Here is a 20,897-nt window from a genome sequence, read left to right on the forward strand (position 1 = left end):
AGGATTGGCTGTCTGACAGAAGGCAGAAAGTTGGGATAAAAGGTTCTTTTTCGGAATGGCAGCCGGTGACAAGCGGTGTCCTGCAGGGTTCAGTGTTGGGGCCGCAGCTGTTCGCATTATATATTAATGATCTGGATGAAGGGACTGGGGGCATTCTAGCGAAGTTTGCCGATGATACAAACTTAGGTAGACAGGCAGGTAGTACTGAGGAAGTGGGGAGGCTGCAGAAGGATCTAGACAGTTTGGGAGAGTGGTCCGGGAAATGGCTGATGGAATTCAATGTGAGCAAATGCGAGGTCTTGCACTTTGGAAAAAAGAATACAAGCATGGACTACTTTCTAAACGGTGAGAAAATTCGTAAAGCCAAAGTACAAAGGGATCTGGGAGTGCTAGTTGAGGATTCTCTAAAGGTAAACATGCAGGTTGAGTCCGTGATTAAGAAAGCGAATGCAATGTTGTCAATTATCTCAAGAGGGTTGGAATATAAAAGCACTGTTGTGCTACTGAGACTTTATAAAGCTCTGGTTAGGCCCCATTTGGAATACCGTGTCCAGGTTTTGTCCCCACACCTCAGGAAGGACATACTGGCACTGGAGCATGTCCAGCGGAGATTCACACGGATGATCCCTGGAATGGTAGGTCTAACATGTGAGGAATGGCTGAGGATCCTGGGATTGTATTCATTGGAATTTAGAAGATTAAGGGGAGATCTAATAGAAACTTACAAGATAATACATGGCTTGGAGAGGGTGGACGCTAGGAAATTGTTTCCGTTAGGCGAGCAGACTAGGACACAGCCTTAGAATTAGAGGGGGTAAATTCAGAACAGAAATGCGGAGACATTTCTTCAGCCAGAGAGTGGTGGGCCTGTGGAATTCATTGCCGCAGAGTGCAGTGGAGGCCGGGACGCTAAATGTCTTCAAGGCAGAGATTGATAAATACTTGATGTCACAAGGAATTAAGGGCTACTGGGAGAATGCGGGTAAGTGGAGTTGAAATGCCCATCAGCCATGATTGAATGGCAGAGTGGACTCGATGGGCCGAATGGCCTTACTTCCGCTCCTATATCTTATGGTCTTATGGAAACAGCAATACGATAATAATCTGATTGGAGGTTTTTTTTTGATAATCATTGGCACAGGGAAAACTCTGTTCACAGTGAAGCCAAACAGTTTTCGCTGCATATGTTTCTGGGTGTGAGCTGCAGCTGAGGGAGTGTTGCACTGCCTGGGGATAAATGAAAACACCTCCTGCCCCCTCTGGTGCACCTAATAGATCCCACAAAAATGAGCAGCAAACCTCTCCACTGTGTCCCTAACCATAATCCAGCATTGATCCCTCAATTGATATCACGGAGTCAGATGCCCTGTGGCTGTTGTGGGAGGTTGCTGTTTCTAAATTGGTGACCTGTGTAATAATAGTACGAGAGACACAAACCCACCTAATATTTAAAAAGTGTTTAGACGTACACTTACGCTGCCAAGGCTTACACGACTATGGGGCAAGTGCTGGAAAATGGAAATAGAATAGTTAGAACAAATTCCCTATCCTGTGTGAAGAAATTCCTCCTCATGTCTGTCTGACCCCTCATTCTGAGATGATGCCCTCTGGCCCTTGACTCTCACAAATGGTAACAACCTGTCTGCATCTACTCTGTCAAGTCCCTGAGGACTCTTGTAAATTTTAGTAAGGTTGGAAACCTCCCCCCTGGCATCTTCCTGCGTTCCAATGAGTATAAGCCTAATCTACTCAAACTCTCCTTCCTGGTACCAACTGGGTGAACCTTCTTGGGACTATCTCCATCGTTATATATCTTTCTTTAGATGAGGGCACTGCAACTACAATCTTAGAATCCCTACAGTGTGGAAACAGGCCTTTCAGCCCAACAAGTCCACACTGACCCTCCGAAGAGTAGCCCACCCAAACCCATTCCTCATTACTCTATATTTAACCCTGATTAATGCACCTAACCTACCATCCCTGAACACCATGGGCAATTTAGCATGGCCACTTCACCCAACCTGCACATCTTTGGATTGTGGGAGGAAACCCATTCAGACACGGGGAGAACATGCAAACGCCACACAGTCGCCTGAGGCTGGAATCGAACCCAGGTCCCTGGCGCTGTGAGGCAGCAATGCTAACCACTGAGCCACCATGCTGCCTATGAGTGTTTCACCATCTGAAAAATACTTTGGGGTGAGCTGCAGTTGTGTAGATGCTACATAAATACAAACTTAGAAAATTTTATCCTGAGTTGAATGAAGTGACAATCTTTTGAATCAGTTGACGGGGGCTACTTCATGAAAAGAAGTCGACATTGGAATCAGTTATAGTCATGCAGTACAGAACTAGGCCCTTCAACCTAACCCGTCCATGCCAACCAAGTTTCCCAAAGTGAACTATTCCCATTTGTCTGCGTTTTGCCCATTCCCTCTCAGCCTTTCCTTTCCATGACCAAATGTCTTTTAAATGTTGTAATTGTATCAGTCTCCATAAATCAGGTTGGGATTGTCCCAAGCAACCTCACCAGAGACTTTTTCTGACTGTGAAGGGAAGTCGATGGTTTGGCTCATCACCTTGGAATGGACCTGGCACCCAAGAATAAACACCAATTGCCAATGTGATAAAAAGTCTCCAAATATTGGAACAGCAAACCCTCAATGTGCTGACATCATTGGCAGAACATTAATTACAGGAGTTGGGATGTCATATTGTAGCTGTGCAGAACATTGAGGCCACTGCTGGAGTACTGTGTACAGTTCTGGTCGCCCTGCTAAAGGAAGGATATTATTAAATTGGACAGGGTACAGAAAAGATTTACAAGGATGTTACCAGGTCTGGAGGATCTGAGTTATAGAGAGATGCTGGGACATTTTTCCTCAGAGTCTGTGGGGTGACCTTTATAGAGGTTTATAAAATCGTGAGAAGCAGAGTTAAGGTGAAGAGCTGAGGGTTTTTTCCCCTGGGGAGGGCAGTCCAAAAATAGAGGTTTAAGGTGAGAGGGGAAAGATATAAAAGGGAGCTGACTGAAGGGTCTGTTTCCATGCTGTGGGAGTCTGATTCTGTTTACACATGGTATTGTATGTCGACTGTCTTTCTGGCACACAGATGCCAACTTGGAAATCATGTGATCAACGATTTGGTTGACCCACTGAAAAGGACCAGCAAAGGCATTTTAAAGAGACTAAGAGCAGGTCAGTAGTTGAGGCAGAGGGGAGATTGATTCAACACTTGTAAAATCAGGCCTGAGTTTATTGGAGGACCTGAATTTAAAAAGACCTGAGCATTCTTGGTAATTAGGTGATACATTGCTCATGGTTCTGGATGTAGGTTCATGAACCTTCCAGCTCAGCGAGCAAACCTACATCCAGAACCTCAACCTGAGCTACAAATCTTCTCAAAACTCACTAATTGGTAATGGTGTTATTGACTAATCCCAATTACCAAGCTTTACTAATGAGACTATACCAGGCTCTGACACAAGGTGAGGCAAACACCCACTGATAGAGAGATTTGACAAAAGCCTCTTACTTCTCCCTGAACACAATCTACTCCCATGTGTTAGAGGAAGGATTTTATTAAACTAGAGAGGGTTCAAAAAGGATTTACCCGGATGTAGCCAGGAATGGAAGATTTGTGATATAGGGAGAGGCTGGATAGGCTAGGACCTTTTTCACTGGAGTGTAGGAGGTTGAGGAGTGACCTTATTGAGGTTTATAAAAACATGAAGGGGTATAGATAAGGTGAATGGCAGGTGTCTTTTCCCCAGGGTGGGGGATTTCAAGTCTAGGGTTTTTAAGGTGAGATGGGAAAGATTTGAAAAGGACATGAGGGAAAATTTTTTTTTACAAGAGGATGGTTTGTGTGTGGAATGAGCTTCCAGAGGAAGTGGTGAGAATGGGTACAGTTACAACGTTTAAGAGACATTTGGATAAGTACATGAAGAGGAAAGGGTTGGAAGGATATGGGCCAGGAGCAGGCAGGTGGGACTAGTTTAGTTTGGGATTAGGGTCAGCATGGACTGGTTGGACCGAAGGGTCTCTTTCCATTGCTGTATGACTCTATCTGCTATGGTTTAATTGACCCATGCACTGGATCTCAAAACGTTACTTTCTGTAAGAAATCTACCTAAAGCACACATTAACGAGTGCTCAGACCCCATCCCCCCACCCACCCCTGAAGGGGAACCTGGCCCGTAGATTTATCACTTGCAGACTGAAATGATGTTCTTTTTGCCAGTTAGTTTCAGCTTACCCTCCTTCAAGCGGATCCTGTGTCCTTGTGTTCTACTGATCTGGAGGAGGGGTAATAACAGGTCACGGTCTTCACTATCTGGAATCCGCAAAACAGCAATAATGTTGCTTTGCAGCTTCCTGCTTTCCAGTGAGAACAAGTCCAGTTTACATCTTTGCTCCTTTAAACCCAATCTCTCCAGCCACTCGAGTCATTTGTCATCTTCCAACCCTCTTAGTCCCTGCCAGGACCTTCCTGTCCTGCGGGGATCAGGACCTTCCTGAGTGTGGTTGCACCACAGATTCATAAAATAGCTTACTATTTTGGTTCAATTTTCAACGAATCATTGGATCCCTGCAGTGCAGAAAGAGGCCATTCGGCCTGTCGTGTCTGCACTGACCCTCTAAAGGGAAAGTGAGGATGTGGGTAGTGAGGGGAGAGAGAGGATGCCAATCCACACCTGTGCCCCTACCCTATCCCCATAACTCTGCATTTCCCATTGACGGTCCACCTTAACCTGCACGTCTTTGGACTGTGGGAGGAAACTGGAGCACCCGGAGGAAAGCCATGCAGGGAGAATGTGCAAACTCCACACAGCCTACGCACCTGTGGTGGTAAATTCAGTCACAGTCCTTGCAAACACAGTTAAGACCATAAGGCGTAGGAACAGAATTAGGCTATTCAACCCATCGAGTCTGCTCTGCCATTCAATCATGGCTGATAAATTACTCAATCCCATTCTCCCACTTTCTCCCCATAACCGTTGATCCCCTTGACAATCAAAAGATTCATTTGCAATGTGGTTAATCCTACCGGTTCCTCACCGGTGTTCCAATTCCCTCTTCCAACCGGCTCAGGGACCTCTTACATCTCATTAACTGCGGGTGATTAGGAATTGATGGGTGTTTGAAAATCTCACATTAATTGCATGCATTTGCTGCACGTTACTCTCCCTGGTCGTGTGGTTGCTCAGATGTGGCTCTGTCACCAGTGCAGCCCAAGTTCAATTCCCGGTCAGGAATGACACCTTGTGATCAGCTGTGATATCCTGTTAAATAGTGGAGCAGACTTCGATGTCTGAATGACATATGTCTGCTCCTGCTTTCAGTTATTCTGAACTTGAGTGAGGGCAGGCACTTTGTCTTTACTGACATTTAATCAGAATATCCAATAGTTGTGGATAAAGGACAAACCACAACCTGTGTTTATTGTAGGAATCAAATAGTTTTCAACTCCAACCTGCAGATGAGATGTTGCATTGAGATTCTGTTTTCCCTGCTTGGAAATATTAAAATCACAGAAAAAAATACAGGTTACTACTCCCATGACAGTGCTGAGGCAGTGCTGCAGTGTTGAAGGTGCTGACTCCCAGAGGCGATGTTAGGCTGATGACTCTCTACTCTTTTGGATGAAAGATCTGTGGCCACTTAAAGGATGGGTGTTATCCTCAGTGTCCTGCCCGATATTTGTCTCTCCAACAAACAATGCCCCCCAAATAAAAATCACCTGGTCGTTATCCCATTGTACAAAGAACAATACAGCACAGGAACAGGCCCTTCGCCCCTCCAAGCCATGCTGACACATTTTGCCCAGTGTCCACTGACAGGACTCGTATCCCTCTATTCCCTTCTCATTCATGTATTCGTCCAGGTGGTTCTTGGGCGCTGTTTATGGGGGAGCATTCTGTGCGCAAATTGGCTGCTGCATTTCAGAAGTAACTCTTTGAGATACAAGGGATATCCTCGAGTTGTGAAAGGAGCTATACAATTGTCAGTCATTAATAATAGGACAACGCTGTTGGATTCACATTGTGGTTAAATGTAATTGGATGGTTGTTGAGAGCTACATTTCAATAAATCTGCGCATGTGTCTCTCTCCTTGGCTTTCCGAGGTAGTAAGTGATTCACGGCCTGTGTTACGGAACATTCACTGTGTGGTAAGCAACTTCTGCTTCCTGCTTGTAAAAGTCTGTTTCCTGTTGACTTTTTTTTCCCCCACAGGTGTGTCACCTTTTCTTGTTTATAAATTCCTTGGTCTACATCTTCCATTGTAACTGCCCACCTAAACATGTCACACAGTAATAGCCGAGATAAGAACGACAGAACCAGGAGCAGGAGTAGGCCGTCTGACCCTTCCAGCCTGCTCTGCCATTCAGTAAGATCATGGCTGATCTTCTCATGGCCTCAGCTCCACTTACCCGCCCACCCACCGTAACCCTTAATTCCTTCATTGTTCAAACGCCTATCTATCTTTACCTTAAAAACATTCAATAGGGTAGCCTCAACTGCTTCGCTGGGCAGGGAATTCCACAGATTCCCAATCTTTTGGGTGAAGAAGTTCCTCCTCAACTCCGTCCTAAATCTGTCCTCCCTTATTTTGAGGTTACACCCCCTAGTTCTAGTTTGACCCTCCAGTGAAAACAACCTCCCAGTTTCCATCGTATTGATTCCCTTCGTAATTTCACGTCACTATAAGAGCCCCCCCCATTCTTCCAAATTCCAATGGCTGTTGTCCCAGTCTACTGAGTCTCTCCTCATAAGCCAATCCCCTGAACTCCGGAATCAGTCTCGTGAACCTCCTCTGCACCCCCAAATAGAGGGAGACACCCATTTAATCAGGAAGGGAATCAAAGGTTATGGGGAAGAGGACTATGATTGGATTGAATGATGGAGCAGAGTCGATGATCTGAATGCCCCCTGCCTATTGTTAGAATATACTCAGCGCTGTAGTAGACATGCCTGGGTCTTTCTGAATCGAGAGAAATGGGGATTGGGCATAATAGTGGAGTTGAAGCCCAAGACCAGCTGTGATTGTATTGAATGGTAGAGTATGTACAATGGGCTGAATGGGCTCCTGTTTCTTGTCTAATTGTACCTATGATTCAATCTAGTTCATCACATGGACCCGAACGGCACCCAGCTGGAACCTGAGCTCTCGCAGCAAGACACCCCGTGCCTGATTGTAGAGGACTCCCAGGCTGAGAGTGTGCTGTCGGAGGATGACCCTGAGCAGAGCTACCGGAATCTCCAAGCCCGGTGCCTGTCGAACCTGCAGCCCCGCACACACAGCCCAGTGTTGGTGAGTACTCTCTGACCATTCGATGAGGTTGCAGGATCGGCGACAAAGTTTCTGACCAAGACTATGTATTCTCAACGGCAAAATGGTAAAGCATTGAATGTGCTTAGGAGGCTTTAGTCTGTATCTAACCCCAATGTGTCCCTGTCCTGGGAGTGTTTGATGGCGGACAATGTAGAGGAAGCTTTACTCTGTATCTACCCCTGTGCTGGGAGTGTTTGATGGAGACAGTGTAGAGGGAGCTTTACTCTGTATCTAACCCCGTGCTGTCCCTGTCCTGGCAGCGTTTCATGGGGACAGTATTGAGGGAGCTTTACTCTGTATCCTGAAGAAGGGCCTGTGCCCGAAACGTCGAATCTCCTGTTCCCTGGATGCTGCCTGACCTGCTGTGCTGTTCCAGCAATAAAGTTTCAACTTTGATCTCCAGCATCTGCAGACCTCACTTTCTCCTTACTCTGTATCCAACCCTGTGCTGTGAGTGTTTGATGGGGGACAGTGTAGAGGAAGCTTTACTCCTGTATCTGACCCTGTGCTTTCCATTGTCCGGGAAGTGTGGAGGGAACTTTAGTCCATTTCTAACCCTGTGCTGTCCCTGTCCTGGGAGTATTTTATGGGGGACAGCGTAAAGATGGCTTTTTTTCTGTATCTAACCTTGTGCTGTCCCTGTCTTGGGATTGTTTGCTCAGAGGGACAGGTAGAGGGAGCTTTACTCTGTACCTGACGCTTGCTGTCCCTCTCCTGGAAGTGGTTGATGGGAATAGTGTCAAGAGAGCTTTACTTTATATTTACTTTTATTTTGAAAGAGTAGAGGGAGCTTCACCCTATATCTAACCTGTGCTGTCTCAGTCTGGGAGTCTTTGACATGGATGGTGTAGAAGGAGCTTTAGTCTTAATCTAACTCAGTGCTGTCGCTGTCCTGGGAGTGTTTGATAGGGACAGTTTATGGGGAGCTTTACTTCTGGTTTAAAAGAGTAAAATGTTCTCCAGTCTGTCAATCTTGCTGTCTTACAAATGTGTCAAGTCACTAATCATACATGGTGGTCTGGTGTCTTGGCAGACACAGCTTGCTCAGGAAGTACAAGCGTGAGAAATTTTCTGTCATTCTTCCAGGACAACACTCAGGTTTCAACCTGAATTCACCACACACATGCTTCAAAAACAGGAGAAGTGAGCTGGGCAGCTTGTTCTTAGCAGGCTTTCCCCCAGCTAACTCCAGAACAGAGACTCTGCAGACACTGTGCCAACAGACCCACGGTAAACCAATGAAGTGAAACAACCAAGATTCGTCCAGGCAACCAAGAACAGCAATTATAACAAGTCACACAATTTCCAAGGAGCCTCGTTTTAAATAGAAGTTCTGATATCTTTTCATTAATCATTGTTTTTTATTTTGGAAAGAGAAAACATCTAGAAATCTCCCAAACTCTTCAAACTAGGGATTTCAAGACTAGAGGGCATATATTTAAGGTGAGAGGAGAGAGATTAAAAAAAGGACATAAGGGGCAACCTTTTTACACACAGAGTGGTTTGTGTTTGGAATGAAATTCCAGAGGGCGTGGTGGATGTCCATTCAGTTGCGACATTTAAAAAGCATTTGGATAAGATTAGAATACCTACAGTATGGAAACAGGCCCTTCAGCCCACCAAGTCCACACTTACCATCCAAAGAGTAACCCACCCAGCCCCATTCCCCCTACCATGTATTTACCCCTGACTATTGCATCTAACACTACGGGCAATTTAGCATGGCCAGTTCACCTGACCTGCACATCTTTGGACTGTGGGAGGAAACTGGAGCACCCGGAGGAAACCCACGCAGACACGGGGAGAATGTACAAACTCCACATGGATAATCGCCTGAGGCTGGAATTGAAACAGGTCCCTGGCACTTTGAGGCAGCAGTGCTAACCACTAAACCACCGTGCTGTCCCAAGTACATGAATAAAAAATGTTTGGAGGGATATGGGCAAAGTGCATAACAGATGGGACTAGCTTAGTTTGGGATTGTAGTCAGCATGCACTGGTTGCACTGAAGGGTCCGCTTCTGTGCTTTATGACTGTGCCTGTGACTCGATTAGATGTGGTGTGGTTTGTGTGACTGCTGAGACTCTGAGGTGTCCCCGTGTGTTGGATGTTGCAGGAGCTGATTGCTGGCCCACAGGCAGCCAAGACCTCGGCAGGAGGCGACAAAGAGATCTCTGGCCGGAAGGAGATGCATCACAAAGGTGAGTGACGGTGGAACCGAAGTCCCATTGCCACCAGCAGCCTCGCTCGGGGGACAGATCTGTGAGCGTGCATTCATCAGATTGCTGAACAAGTAACCCCCTCTCAGGAAGTTCAAGTCCCAATTGACCACTCTCAGCAAAGCTGAGATTAAGCAGTAACGATGGGTTACTTTACCTAGAGAGTGGTGAGGGCATGGAATGTGCTGCCTGTGGGAGTGGCAGAGTCAGAATCTTTGGCGACCTTTAAGCGGCAATTGGATAGGTACATGGATGGGTGCTTAAACTAGGACAAATGTTCGGCACAACATCGTGGGCCGAAGGGCCTGTTCTGTGCTGTATTGTTCTATGATGGAGTGCAGCACTATTTTGGGAGATGGCGGTGATGTCTTTTGGATGAGATGTTGAAATGAAGCCACTGGTGCCCTGAAAGGTAGATGTGAAAGATCTCACAGCCCCACTATTCTGATGAAAAACAAGGGTGTTCTCATTGGTCAATATTCATCGTTCGATGAACTTTGCTCACACAGACTACCTAGTCATTGTCACGTTACTGTTTGTGGGAACTGGCTGCTCTCGACAATTATGGCTGCACTTCAGAAAGGATTTTTTAGATTAGATTCCCTTACAGTGTGGAAACAGGTCCTTCGGCCCAACAAGTCAACACCGACCCTCTGAAGAGTAACCCACCCGGAACCATTTCCCTCTGACTAATGCACCTAACACTACCGGCAATTTAGCCTGGCCAATTCACCTAGCCTGCACATCTTTGGACTGTGGGAGGAAACCGGAGCACCGGAGGAAACCCACGCAGACACGGGGAGAACGTGCAAACACCACACAGTCAGTCACCCGAGGCTGGAATCGAACCTGGGTTTCCGGTGCTGTGAGGCAGCAGTGCTAACCACTGAGCCACCCACTGTTCGTACAGCGTTTTGGAACTTCCTGAACTTGGGAAAGGCACAATATAAATGCAGGTCTGGAAAAAGGAATACCCAGCATTCCCATGGTGAGGCAGTGTAGTGAGGCAGGGTAGTCTCTGATTTGCCTTGGGGGGTTCCTGGCAGGGGGTATGATTGATTGAGGGAGCAGGCAGCCTGGACTGAAGCACAATGGATCACAGTGTTCTGTTCATGGTGATGTACCAGGAGGTGTGAAGGGTCAGCAATCTGGAGCTATGTTTATTGGTTGGGGAAGTGGGAGAGGGAGAAAAATTGCTAAAAAGTTGGGGAAGTGCACAGGTAATGTAGAAAGTTGATTGGAACATTAGCCTTTAACATGAGGGCTCTGCACTTGGATGTAGGGGTCTCACCTTGAATTGGCTTCAAACTGGAGCTTATGGGGTTAAATAATTAAGACTGATTGTGGGGGTTTGTCACCCTTGAAACAGCAGAGGTTACAGAGATGATCGAACCAGACTTTTTAGGATCAGTGAGATGCAGAGGGGGTCTTTCTTGTGTGAGGAGGGGGACGTGGGGTCAGATTGGGGACCCACTGATGTGACCCTCCAGCAGTGACGGCAGGAGGGGGTGACGCAGTGAAACTTGTAACCAAGACCCACCCACCCTACCCCAAAGGGCTGCTGAGACCGGGGTGGGGGGGTGTTCAATTAAAAATGTCAAATTTGAGTTAGGGGTTACAGGAGCAAGCTGGCCAGTTAGGACAGAGGTCGGCGAAGAATGGGCTGGAGGGGCTGAATGGCCACCCCATGGGTATAATGCCAGCGTTTCCAAGTCAGTACCTGGTTCCCCCACTGGGCTAATTATCCAGGGCCAAGAGTGTGGTGTGGTGCTGGAAAAGCACTTCAGGTCAGGCAGCATCCAAGGAGCAGGAGAATCGACATTTTGGGCAAAAGCCTTTCGTCAGGCTGTGCTTTTCCAGCACCACACTCTCGACTCTGGTCTCCAGCTTCTGCAGTCCCCACTTTCTCCTGACCATCGAGGGCTAATGGTCTGGGGCATGTGTTCAAATCCTGCTGCAGTGGCTGGTGGAATTTAATGCTCAGTTGGACTGAGGCCTCTTGTGGCACTGTGGTAGCGTCCCTTCCTCTGATCCAGGAGGCTTGTGTCCAAGTCCCGCTTGCTCCAGAGGTCTTTAATAACAACTCCCAACGGGTTGATTAGAAAATACAGTGGAATTGAAAACTAGCTTCAGGGTTGGTGACTGTGAGAGTATCATGGGTTGTTGTAAAAACCCATTGGGTTCACACATGCTCTTTAGGGAGGGAAATCTGCCGTCCTTACCTGGTCTGGCCAGTATCTGACTCCAGTCCCACAGCGATGTGGATGACATTTAACTGTCTGCTGGAGTGTCCCAGTGAGCCGGGCGACTAGCTACGGACAACAGCACCAGCGACACCTACATCCCTGAATGAATAAAGGGAAAGTAATGATGATAGGTTGCAGTGTGTAGGGGCTGATGGTGATACCAGGCCTGTTGTGTGGGCTGTGCCTACTCTTTTCCGAATACCTTTTAGTCAGGCAATTCCTTGCCTATTCACCCTAGCCTTGGTTTTATAGAAGTTTATAAAATCATGAGGGGCATGGATTGGGTGAATAGTGAAGCTCTTTTCCCAGGGTAAGGGAGCCAGAAACTAGAGGGTATAGGTTTAAGGTGAGAAGGGAAAGATTTACCTTTTCGCACAGAGGGCAGTGCGTGTATAGAATGAGCTGCCAGAGGACGTGGTGGAGGCTGGTACAATTACAGCATTTAAAAGGCATCTGGATGGGTATATGAATAGGAAGGGTTTAAAGGGATATGGGCCAAGTGTTGGCAAATGGGACTAGATTAATGTTGGACTGAAGGGTGCAACTGTACAGCTCTATGGCTCTAGTTCTGTCGTATGACGGTGAATCACCATTTGATGGTGGAAGGGCATGTTAGCTGTGTTGACCAATCAAATCCAGTTCCAGTTGCTAAGGATGAAGACTACATCAGTGCATCCAATAACCACAGTCACTCTGGCAACTGCTAAGGTGGAGGTGAAGCTGCCTTCCTGAGGGCTGGGGACAGTATGGGGAAATGCGGAGCATCGGAGGCGACCATATAGAGGTTTATATAAACGGGAGGGGCATGGATAGGGTGAATGGCAACCGTCTGTTTGCCAGGGGTGGGGAGCTAGGGGGCATGTTTTTTCTAAGGTGAGAGGTGAACGATTTTAAAAAACAGAAGGGGCAAAGTATTTACACAGAGGGTGGTTTGTGTGTGAAATGAACTTCCTGAGGAAGTGATGGATGAGGGCACAGTTAATAGACATTTGGATAAGTCCATGGATAGGGAAGGTTTGGAGGGATATGTGCCGGGAACAGGCAGGTGGGACTAGTTCAGTTGGAATGGACTGGTTGGTCTGAAGGGTCTGTTTCCACACTCTGTGACTCGATGACATTGTTCCACTCTCCAGAGCTGAACCGTTACGGTGGAACCCTCATCGCCATTGATGAGCCTTTCAACTCTGCCACACACCCCCCCCCCTTCACTACGTTTGTGTTTGTTGTTTTCTTTCAGTTCTGGGCACCATGGAAACAACGGCGTGTCAGAAGTCTGGTGAACCATCCATTCCTTCGATGGAGGGTCTGTCAGAGCCAAAGGTGCAAAGCCGGTGAGTGGCTGTGTGTGTGTGAGTGGCTGTGTGTGTGTGAGTGCGCGCGCCCCCCTCTTCCCCGCCCCCCTCTACCCTCACTCTCCCCCCACACCCCTCTACACCTCCCTCTCTTTCTCTCTTCTCCCCTCCCTTCCCCTCTCCCCCACTCTCAGCACCCCCTTTCTTCCCCGCTCTGTGTCTCTCCCCCCACTCCCCACAGTCACTGCCAGATCTGCTGAGTTTCTCCAACAGGTTTGGTTTTGATTTGGTACATTCTGAGGTTGTGAAAGCCGCTACGTAAATGGTATAAATAGTTTGTCCATCAACAAAGACCTGGCCAAGCTCTGCTCACCCAGTAACTGTCATGTTACTGAGATAGTCTCATTTCCTGCTCACCCAGCCCTGTCTCCCACCCTCCTCACCAACCACTACCGCCTCCTGGTGACTCAGACTTGCACTTTTCATTTGTCCACGGGGATATCACCCCCTCTGCGTGTTCCCCTCCAAGCCAATCACCCTCCTGACTTGGAAATCTATCGCCGTTCCTTAGGTGTTGCTGGGTCAAAATCCCGGAATTCCCTCCCTCGCTATTCCACTGCTGCCTACTCCCCAAGGACAGCAGTGGACTGAGGAGGCAGCTCACCACCTACAGGGGCAGTTAGGGACAAGCAACAAATGGTGGCCCAGCCAGTGACGCCCGTATCCCGTGAAAGAACAAATAATTTTTGAAAAGTCCTTGAGGTTGATGGGTGGTCCCGAGCAGTCGGTGGAGCTGGGAGATGGCTGAGGGGCTTGGTTTTGTCAGAGGCAATGCAGGACCATCTGACAAAGTGGGGGCTGTATCCTCTATATCTCCCCTCTACCACCACCGTCCCCTTGTCCCTCCCCCCCTCCCCCCAGGAAGAGTGCTTGGAGAGCCCGGAATGGAAGCGATGATGTGATGGATTTATTTCCCGTTCTCCCAGCAGTCCTGTCAGTGTCCAGCCAAGCTCGCAGGAGGTGGACCCCGAATTTGCAGATTCCACAACCAACTCCGTCACTGCTGAAGGTAGGCTTCGGCCTGTTCGTGAGGGAGCCGGTCCAGTCCTGAGGCCTGTTGTTGGCCAAGGCTGCTGTTTCCTGATTGTGTGTTTTTATTTTGTTTTGTGGGGAGGGGTGGGGGAGTCCTCGATGGTCTCGGGGGCTCTGTGTGTGAATCTTGTGCCGCTCAAGAGGGGAATTCTTTCTGTCTGTAGTTTTCACCCAGCGGAGGATCAGGCATCGTTTACCTCAGCTGCTGTGCGCCTTGGCTACAGAGTACTGGGGCCTGACCTTTCTCCTGAAAGTGCAAAGGGTTGTTGACCTGACTGGCATATGAGGAAGGACCATTGGGGTGAAGTGTCAGCATTTCACATACAGTCAGACAGCAGGGAAACAGACCCTTCGGTCCAACCAGTCCATGCTGGCCATAATCCCAAACTGAACTAGTCCCACCTGCCTGTGCTTGGCCCAAACCGTTGCTATCCCTGCGCTTATTTAAGTGTCGTTTAAATGTTGTAACTGTACCTGCAAGCACCACTTCTGCTAGAAGTTCATTCCACACGTGAACCGCTCTCTGTGGTTTAAAAAAAGGAGTTGCCCCTCATCTCTCTCTTCTCACCTTAAGAGAAAATGTCCCCTAGTCTTGAAATTCCTCACCTAAGGGAAAAGACACCTGCCATTAACCCTATCTATACCCCTCATGATTTCATAAACCTCTGTCAAATCAGAGAGGGGTATAGATAGGGTTAAAGAGTTGCCATGCTCAGTGGACTCGTTTATCATGATAACTGGGAGGAAAACAAAACTTTGTTTCCTCTAGCAGATTATTATTTTGTGTTAAATTGAAAGAAGTTAGGACATTTAAAACAGAGGAGCCCAAAAACCTTTTGGTGGCAGTAACAGTGTGTACCATCTTCAAACTACACTGCAGCAACTCACCAAGGGTTTTCCAACAGCAGCTTCCAAATGTGGGATCGTCAACCCCTCGAACATGGGTTTCCTCTTGGGTCGTGACCCCCAGGCAAACCCAAGAGAATGTCAGGCTCCCCCCAGCAGGGATTGCTGTGAAGCTCGGACTGTGGTGTGAAAAGCTGATCAATCTTATAGTTTCTTTCCTACGAGGAGCCTAACTGGCCAACCACATATCCTGACTCCAGAGCCAGGTGCCTTTGATTAAAGAGTCAGAGGGTTAAACAGGGTCCCCCACAGCTGCTCCTCCAGGCCTCATAGGGTCAGACAGCACAGAAACGCACCCTTCGGCCCAACTAGTCCCTGCCGACCATAATCCCAAACTAAACCAGTCCCACCTGCCCGCTCCTGGCTCATGTCCCTCCAAACCTTTCCCATCCGTGGACTTATCCAAATGTCTCTTAAACGTTGTAACTGTACCTGCATCCACCACTTTCTGTGGAAGTTCATTCCAAACGCGAGCCACTGTCTGTAATTTAAAAAAAAATTGTCCCTCATGTCGTTTTTAAACCTCCTTCCTCTGCCCCCACCTGTCCACCTGATCTCACCGGCCTGGGGTCCCACCTACATGGGGGTGGGTCACGATGTTTGGGAAGTACTTTATTTGAGAAGGGCAAGGGCAGCAGGTACGCGGGGACGCCATCACCTCCTGCAAGCTCCCCCTCCATCCTGACTTGGGAATCGATCGCCGTTCCTTCAGTGTACCCGGGTCAGAATCCAAGCAACCCCCTCCCCCGCCCACACTGTGTGGGTGTCAGTACACAAGATGGCCAGCAGGAGCAGTTCATGGGGGCAGCCGAATGCCACCTTTCATAGGGGACTAGAGATGGGCATGAAATCCTGGCCCAGCCTCATTCCAAAGCCAGTGATTAAAATGAAATCCTACGGGGGGAAGTATAGTTCCTTTTTTTTTGATGAGGCAGGCAAGACTGTTTTGAATGGCCTCCCTCATCCATGAAGACCTTGCGGACGTGTTTTGCTTTTATTTTTTTTTCCCCCCAGGTTTGTCCCAGGCTGGTCTGGGATTGCTCGAATTATCAGAGAGCCAAGGGAGTGATCCCGAGGCGAGTGGCGACAGGGCAGGTGGGAGCACTCATGGATCTGAGGAGATCAATGTGGACACCTGCAGTGAAGAACCAGAACCCGGTAGGAGGTGCTCGGACATTGGCTGAAGGCAACTGAATCTGATGATAATGGTTGCTGTCTGGGGACGGAGGGGTTGGGGGGGGGTTGGTGATGTTGCTAGGCAACCGTTGGACCTGGGATGTTTGACTCTCTATATTACGTGCTGTCGGATAATTTGTGTGGGCATGGGATGGGGCCCGTGACTGTGGTGGAACCCTGTAGGATCATGCCTTCTGTCGGGGGAACCATTAGGACAGCGGACTATTGTGCATTGGTTTTGATGATAAAGTCACCAAGTTACAAAGGAACGGGGAGACCATTCAGCCCCTCGAGCCGACACCACCATTCAGTGACTGATCTGCAGTCTAACTTTGGCCCATAAGCTGTAATAACTTCGCTTGGCAAAAATTTATCTGTCTCAGACTCAAAATTAACAACGGATCCAATAATTGTGGACTTTAAAGAGCAGGGTTCTACCACAGGCTTGTGTTGTCGCAATGAAGAAAAGCAACTTTTTTTTTTTACAATGCCATCTCCTGATTCCTTACAGACACTAATGCTGGGCTAACAGTGAGTGATAAGCCTTTAACTGGGACTGGAAGCAGCCACCTGCCTGAGAGGTATGTTGTAGGGTCAGAGTGTTTCACGTGATCACGTAGGGAGATGTCTAAATACAGTTATTTATTCACAGGATTTGCATGTGTCTGGCTGGCCACCATTTATTCCCATTTCCCTGGAGAAATTGCCTCTTTGAATTGCTGCAGTCCATAGGGTTGACGTTGACCCATAGTGCCCTTAGTGACTGAATTCCAGGACTTGAACCCAGTGACACTGAAGGAACAGTGATATATCTCCAGTTCAGGGTGGTGAGCAGCTCGGAGCGGAACTTACAGGGGGATGATAATCCCATGTATCTGCTGCCCTTGTCCTTCCATGTGGAATTGGGCGTGGGTTTGGAAGATGCTGTCTGCGGATCATTTGGTCATTTTCGGCAGTGTGTCATGTAGGTGGTACATACCGCTGCTACTGAGTGTCGGAGGTGCAGTGAGCAGGTGTTGAAGATGGTGTATGGGGTACTTTTAAGGTGAGAAGGGAAAAATTCAAAAGTGTGACTTGGGCAACTTGTTCACACAGAGGGTGGTGTGGGTATGGAATGAGCTGCCAGAGGAAGAGGTAGAGGCTGGTACAGTTAACATTTAAAAGGCATTTGGACAGATGCAAGAATAAATGCATGCAAATGGGACTAGTTCAGTTTAGGAAATCTGGTTGGCATGGATTAGTTGGGCCAAAGGGCCTGTTTCTGTGCTGTGTGTCTCTATTGATCAAATGAGTTGCTTTTGTCTTGGATGATTGATATTGACTTATTTGGCTGTGACCTGCCTCAGCTGTGATTTAAGTCACAGCAGGGCCTGATGCTGAGGAAAGTTTTGTTTCTGTCACTTTATTCTTGGGATGTGAGTATAGCCTGCGGAGTGTGGCTCGCTCTGCTGTTTCAGTGGGGAGTTCAGAATCACTCACATTACTGTGGGTCTGAAGTCATGTGGAGGCCAGACCAGGTAAGGACGGCAGATTTCCTTCCCTAAAGGACGTTAGTGAATTAGATGGGTCTTTAAAATATTAATTTTATCTATTGTATTACTTTAGTTTTTGTACATGTAAGTTATGTATTTACCTGAGACACCCTGTGAGTTTCGCCATGTGTTTGATGTACAAATGCTGACTTTTCCAAAGACCATTACAGTTATCCACTGTGTGAATGAAGAACTTTCAATTTCATCTGTGGTCATACTGGCCCTACCTTTAACTCTGACCCCCAGTGGCTAACCTCTCCCACTCTGGAGAAACTTCCACCATGGCCACACTGTCTGCTTCCTTCTAACATTTAAACATTTCAGTCCACGCCCTAAAATAGTCATAGAGTCATAGAGATGTACAGCATGGAGACAGACCCTTCGGTCCAATCCGTCCATGCCAACCAGATATCCCAGCCCAATCTAGTCCCACCTGCCAGCACCTGGCCCATATCCCTCCAAACCCTTCCTATTCATATACCCATCCAAATGCCTCTTAAATGTTGCAATTGTACCAGCCTCCACCACGTCCTCTGGCAGCTCATTCCATATCTGTACCACTCTCTGTGTGAAAAAGTTGCCCCTTAGGTCTCTTTTATATCTTTTCCCTCTCACCCTAAACCTATGCCCTCTAGTTCTGGACTCCCCGATCCCAGTGAAAAGACTTTGCCTATTTACCTAATCCATGCCCCTCATAATTTTGTAAACCTCTATAAGGTCACCCCTCAGCCTCCGACGCTTCAGGGAAATCAGCCGTAGCCTGTTCAGCCTCTCCCTATACCTCAAATCCTCCAACCCTGGCAACATCCTTGTCAATCTTTTCTGAACCCTTTCAAGTTTCACATCTTTCCGATAGGAAGGAGCCCAGAATTGCACGCAATATTCCAATAGTGGCCTAGCCAATGTCCTGTACAACCGCAACATGACCTCCCAACTCCTGTACTCAATACTCTGACCAATAAAGGAAAGCATACCAAGTGCCTTCTTCACTATCCTATCTACCTGCGACTCCACTTTCAAGGAGCTATGAACCTGCACTCCAAGTTCTCTTTGTTCAGCAACACTCCCTAGGACCTCACCATTAAGTGTATAAATCTCCTAAACTCAAGGGAATGAGAGTCAAGTTGATGCAACCTGTCCTTGTAATTTAACCCTCAGTCCTGTCCTGATACTGAGGAATGGGCACTGCCACTCTCTTCAGAGCCAGTGCACCTTCCTGAAGGTTTTGTGTCCAGCACCGGTCTGACTCCTTTGGCGAGGATGTGGATAAGGCCAGTGAGCCGCCCAGAGAGAGATTCCCACTGGAGATAGTACAGGATGTCAAATCCATCTTGGAATTTGCAAGGTGCCTTTGAAATATTTGAGAGGGAACTGAGTGAGGGGCTATTGAGGATTCGGAACAGGCACAATTGAAACGTGGATCATCTTGACAAGTTATTCTGGAATGGCTGTTTCTGTGCTTGGGGCAGTCTAGAACAAAGATCACGGTTTAAAAATAAGGGCTTGCCCATTTCAGACAGAGATGAGGAGAAATATTTTCTCACTGAGGGTCAGGAGTCTAGGAATCCTGCTCCTGCAGTGATGCTGGAAGCAGAGTCTTTGAATATTTTGAAGACCAAGGTTGGATAGGTTCCTGATTAACCAGGAGGGTGAAAAGTTAGAATCTGAAAGAACTGGGGATGCTGTAAATCAGAAAGGGAAAGCAGAAATTGCTGGGAAAGCTCAGCAGGTCTGGCAGCACCTGCAGAGAGAAAGCAAAGTTAATGTTTCAGGCTGAGTGACCCTTCCTCAGAACTGGGTGTGCGGGAGTCGGGGAGGGGGGTCTCTAGAATTGAAACGTTATGTCTGATTTCTCTCCATAGATGCTGCCAGACCTGCTGAGTTTTTGTAGCAATTTCTGTTTTGGGTTTGTGAGGGTGAAAGGTTATCAGGGTGGTGGGAATATGCCAATATCAGATCAGGCATCATTTGTTGAATGGGAAGGGAGATTTGCGGGGCTGTTTGTGTGTTTGCTGTTTGACTCTCTCCTCCTAAACGTTCTATGGTTCAGCTGTGACTCATAGGTGATGTGATTGTTGATCCATAATCTCTCTCTGAAACCGTGGAGACAAGACCAACAACACTTTTGACTTTTGTCACAAAGATATCATTCAGTCCCGTGAGATGGTTGTGGATTGGTGACTATGCCCCAAAATGTAGGTTCACTTGAAGCCTTAGTAGCCCAGTGTTGCTGATGTTTCCAGTTGGGTTACCCAGTCTATCTTGGTTGGGATAGCAGCTGACGTCATCTCGCGTTCTCCATGCCTCCTTCCCTCAAATACTTTCAGTTTCCAGCTTTAATGATGGAGCATCCTTCCTTGCTTTGTCTCCTGGGACATCCGTCTGTTATCAAAGTCCCTTCTGTAAACCCACTGCGGCTGCTTGACGGTGATGGAGGCCAGGAAATGCACTCTCTCCTCGACCACACGTGTTCACATCCTCTCCAGAAATGTGACAGAATAGTGCTGGCTGACACTATCACTGCAACGCTGAGGGAGTGCCGGCACTGTCGGAGGGTCAGTGCTGAGGGAGTGCCGCACTGTCGGAGGGTCAGTGCTGAGGGAGTGCCGCACTGTCGGAGGGTCAGTGCTGAGGGAGTGCCGCACTGTCGGAGGGTCAGTGCTGAGGGAGTGCCGCACTGTCGGAGGGTCAGTGCTGAGGGAGTGCCGCAGTGTCGGAGGGTCAGTGCTGAGGGAGTGCCGCACTGTCGGAGGGTCAGTGCTGCGGGAGTGCCGCACTGTCGGAGGGTCAGTGCTGAGGGAGTGCCGCACTGTCGGAGGGTCAGTGCTGAGGGAGTGCCGCACTGTCGGAGGGTCAGTGCTGAGGGAGTGCCGCACTGTCGGAGGGTCAGTGCTGAGGGAGTGCCGCACTGTCGGAGGGTCAGTGCTGAGGGAGTGCCGCACTGTCGGAGGGACAGTGCTGAGGGAGTGCCGCACTGTCGGAGGGTCAGTGCTGAGGGAGTGCCGCACTGTCGGAGGGTCAGTGCTGAGGGAGTGCCGCACTGTCGGAGGGTCAGTGCTGAGGGAGTGCCGCACTGTCGGAGGGTCAGTGCTGAGGGAG

The 20,897-nt window shown here is 48.3% G+C and overlaps 1 protein-coding gene across 1 annotated transcript in view; it reads left to right on the forward strand.

Moving 5' to 3' along the window:
- Window positions 1-887: 887 nt before the first annotated feature.
- The window catches only part of tp53bp1 (tumor protein p53 binding protein, 1), a 69,021-nt gene continuing 49,011 nt past the window's right edge, over window positions 888-20,897 (forward strand). Inside the window, exons 1-7 of the mRNA XM_087982016.1 lie at window positions 888-982; window positions 7,127-7,314; window positions 9,452-9,536; window positions 13,038-13,131; window positions 14,079-14,161; window positions 16,105-16,248; window positions 16,778-16,847. Of these exons, the coding sequence (XP_087838142.1) occupies window positions 946-982; window positions 7,127-7,314; window positions 9,452-9,536; window positions 13,038-13,131; window positions 14,079-14,161; window positions 16,105-16,248; window positions 16,778-16,847 (701 nt within the window). The 5' untranslated portion in view covers window positions 888-945. The remainder of the gene's footprint in view (window positions 983-7,126; window positions 7,315-9,451; window positions 9,537-13,037; window positions 13,132-14,078; window positions 14,162-16,104; window positions 16,249-16,777; window positions 16,848-20,897) is intronic.

Source organism: Chiloscyllium plagiosum, unplaced genomic scaffold, assembly GCF_037043375.1.
Source record: "Chiloscyllium plagiosum isolate Xiang-an unplaced genomic scaffold, Cpla_swu_hap1 HiC_scaffold_42, whole genome shotgun sequence".
Taxonomy (NCBI): domain Eukaryota; kingdom Metazoa; phylum Chordata; class Chondrichthyes; order Orectolobiformes; family Hemiscylliidae; genus Chiloscyllium; species Chiloscyllium plagiosum.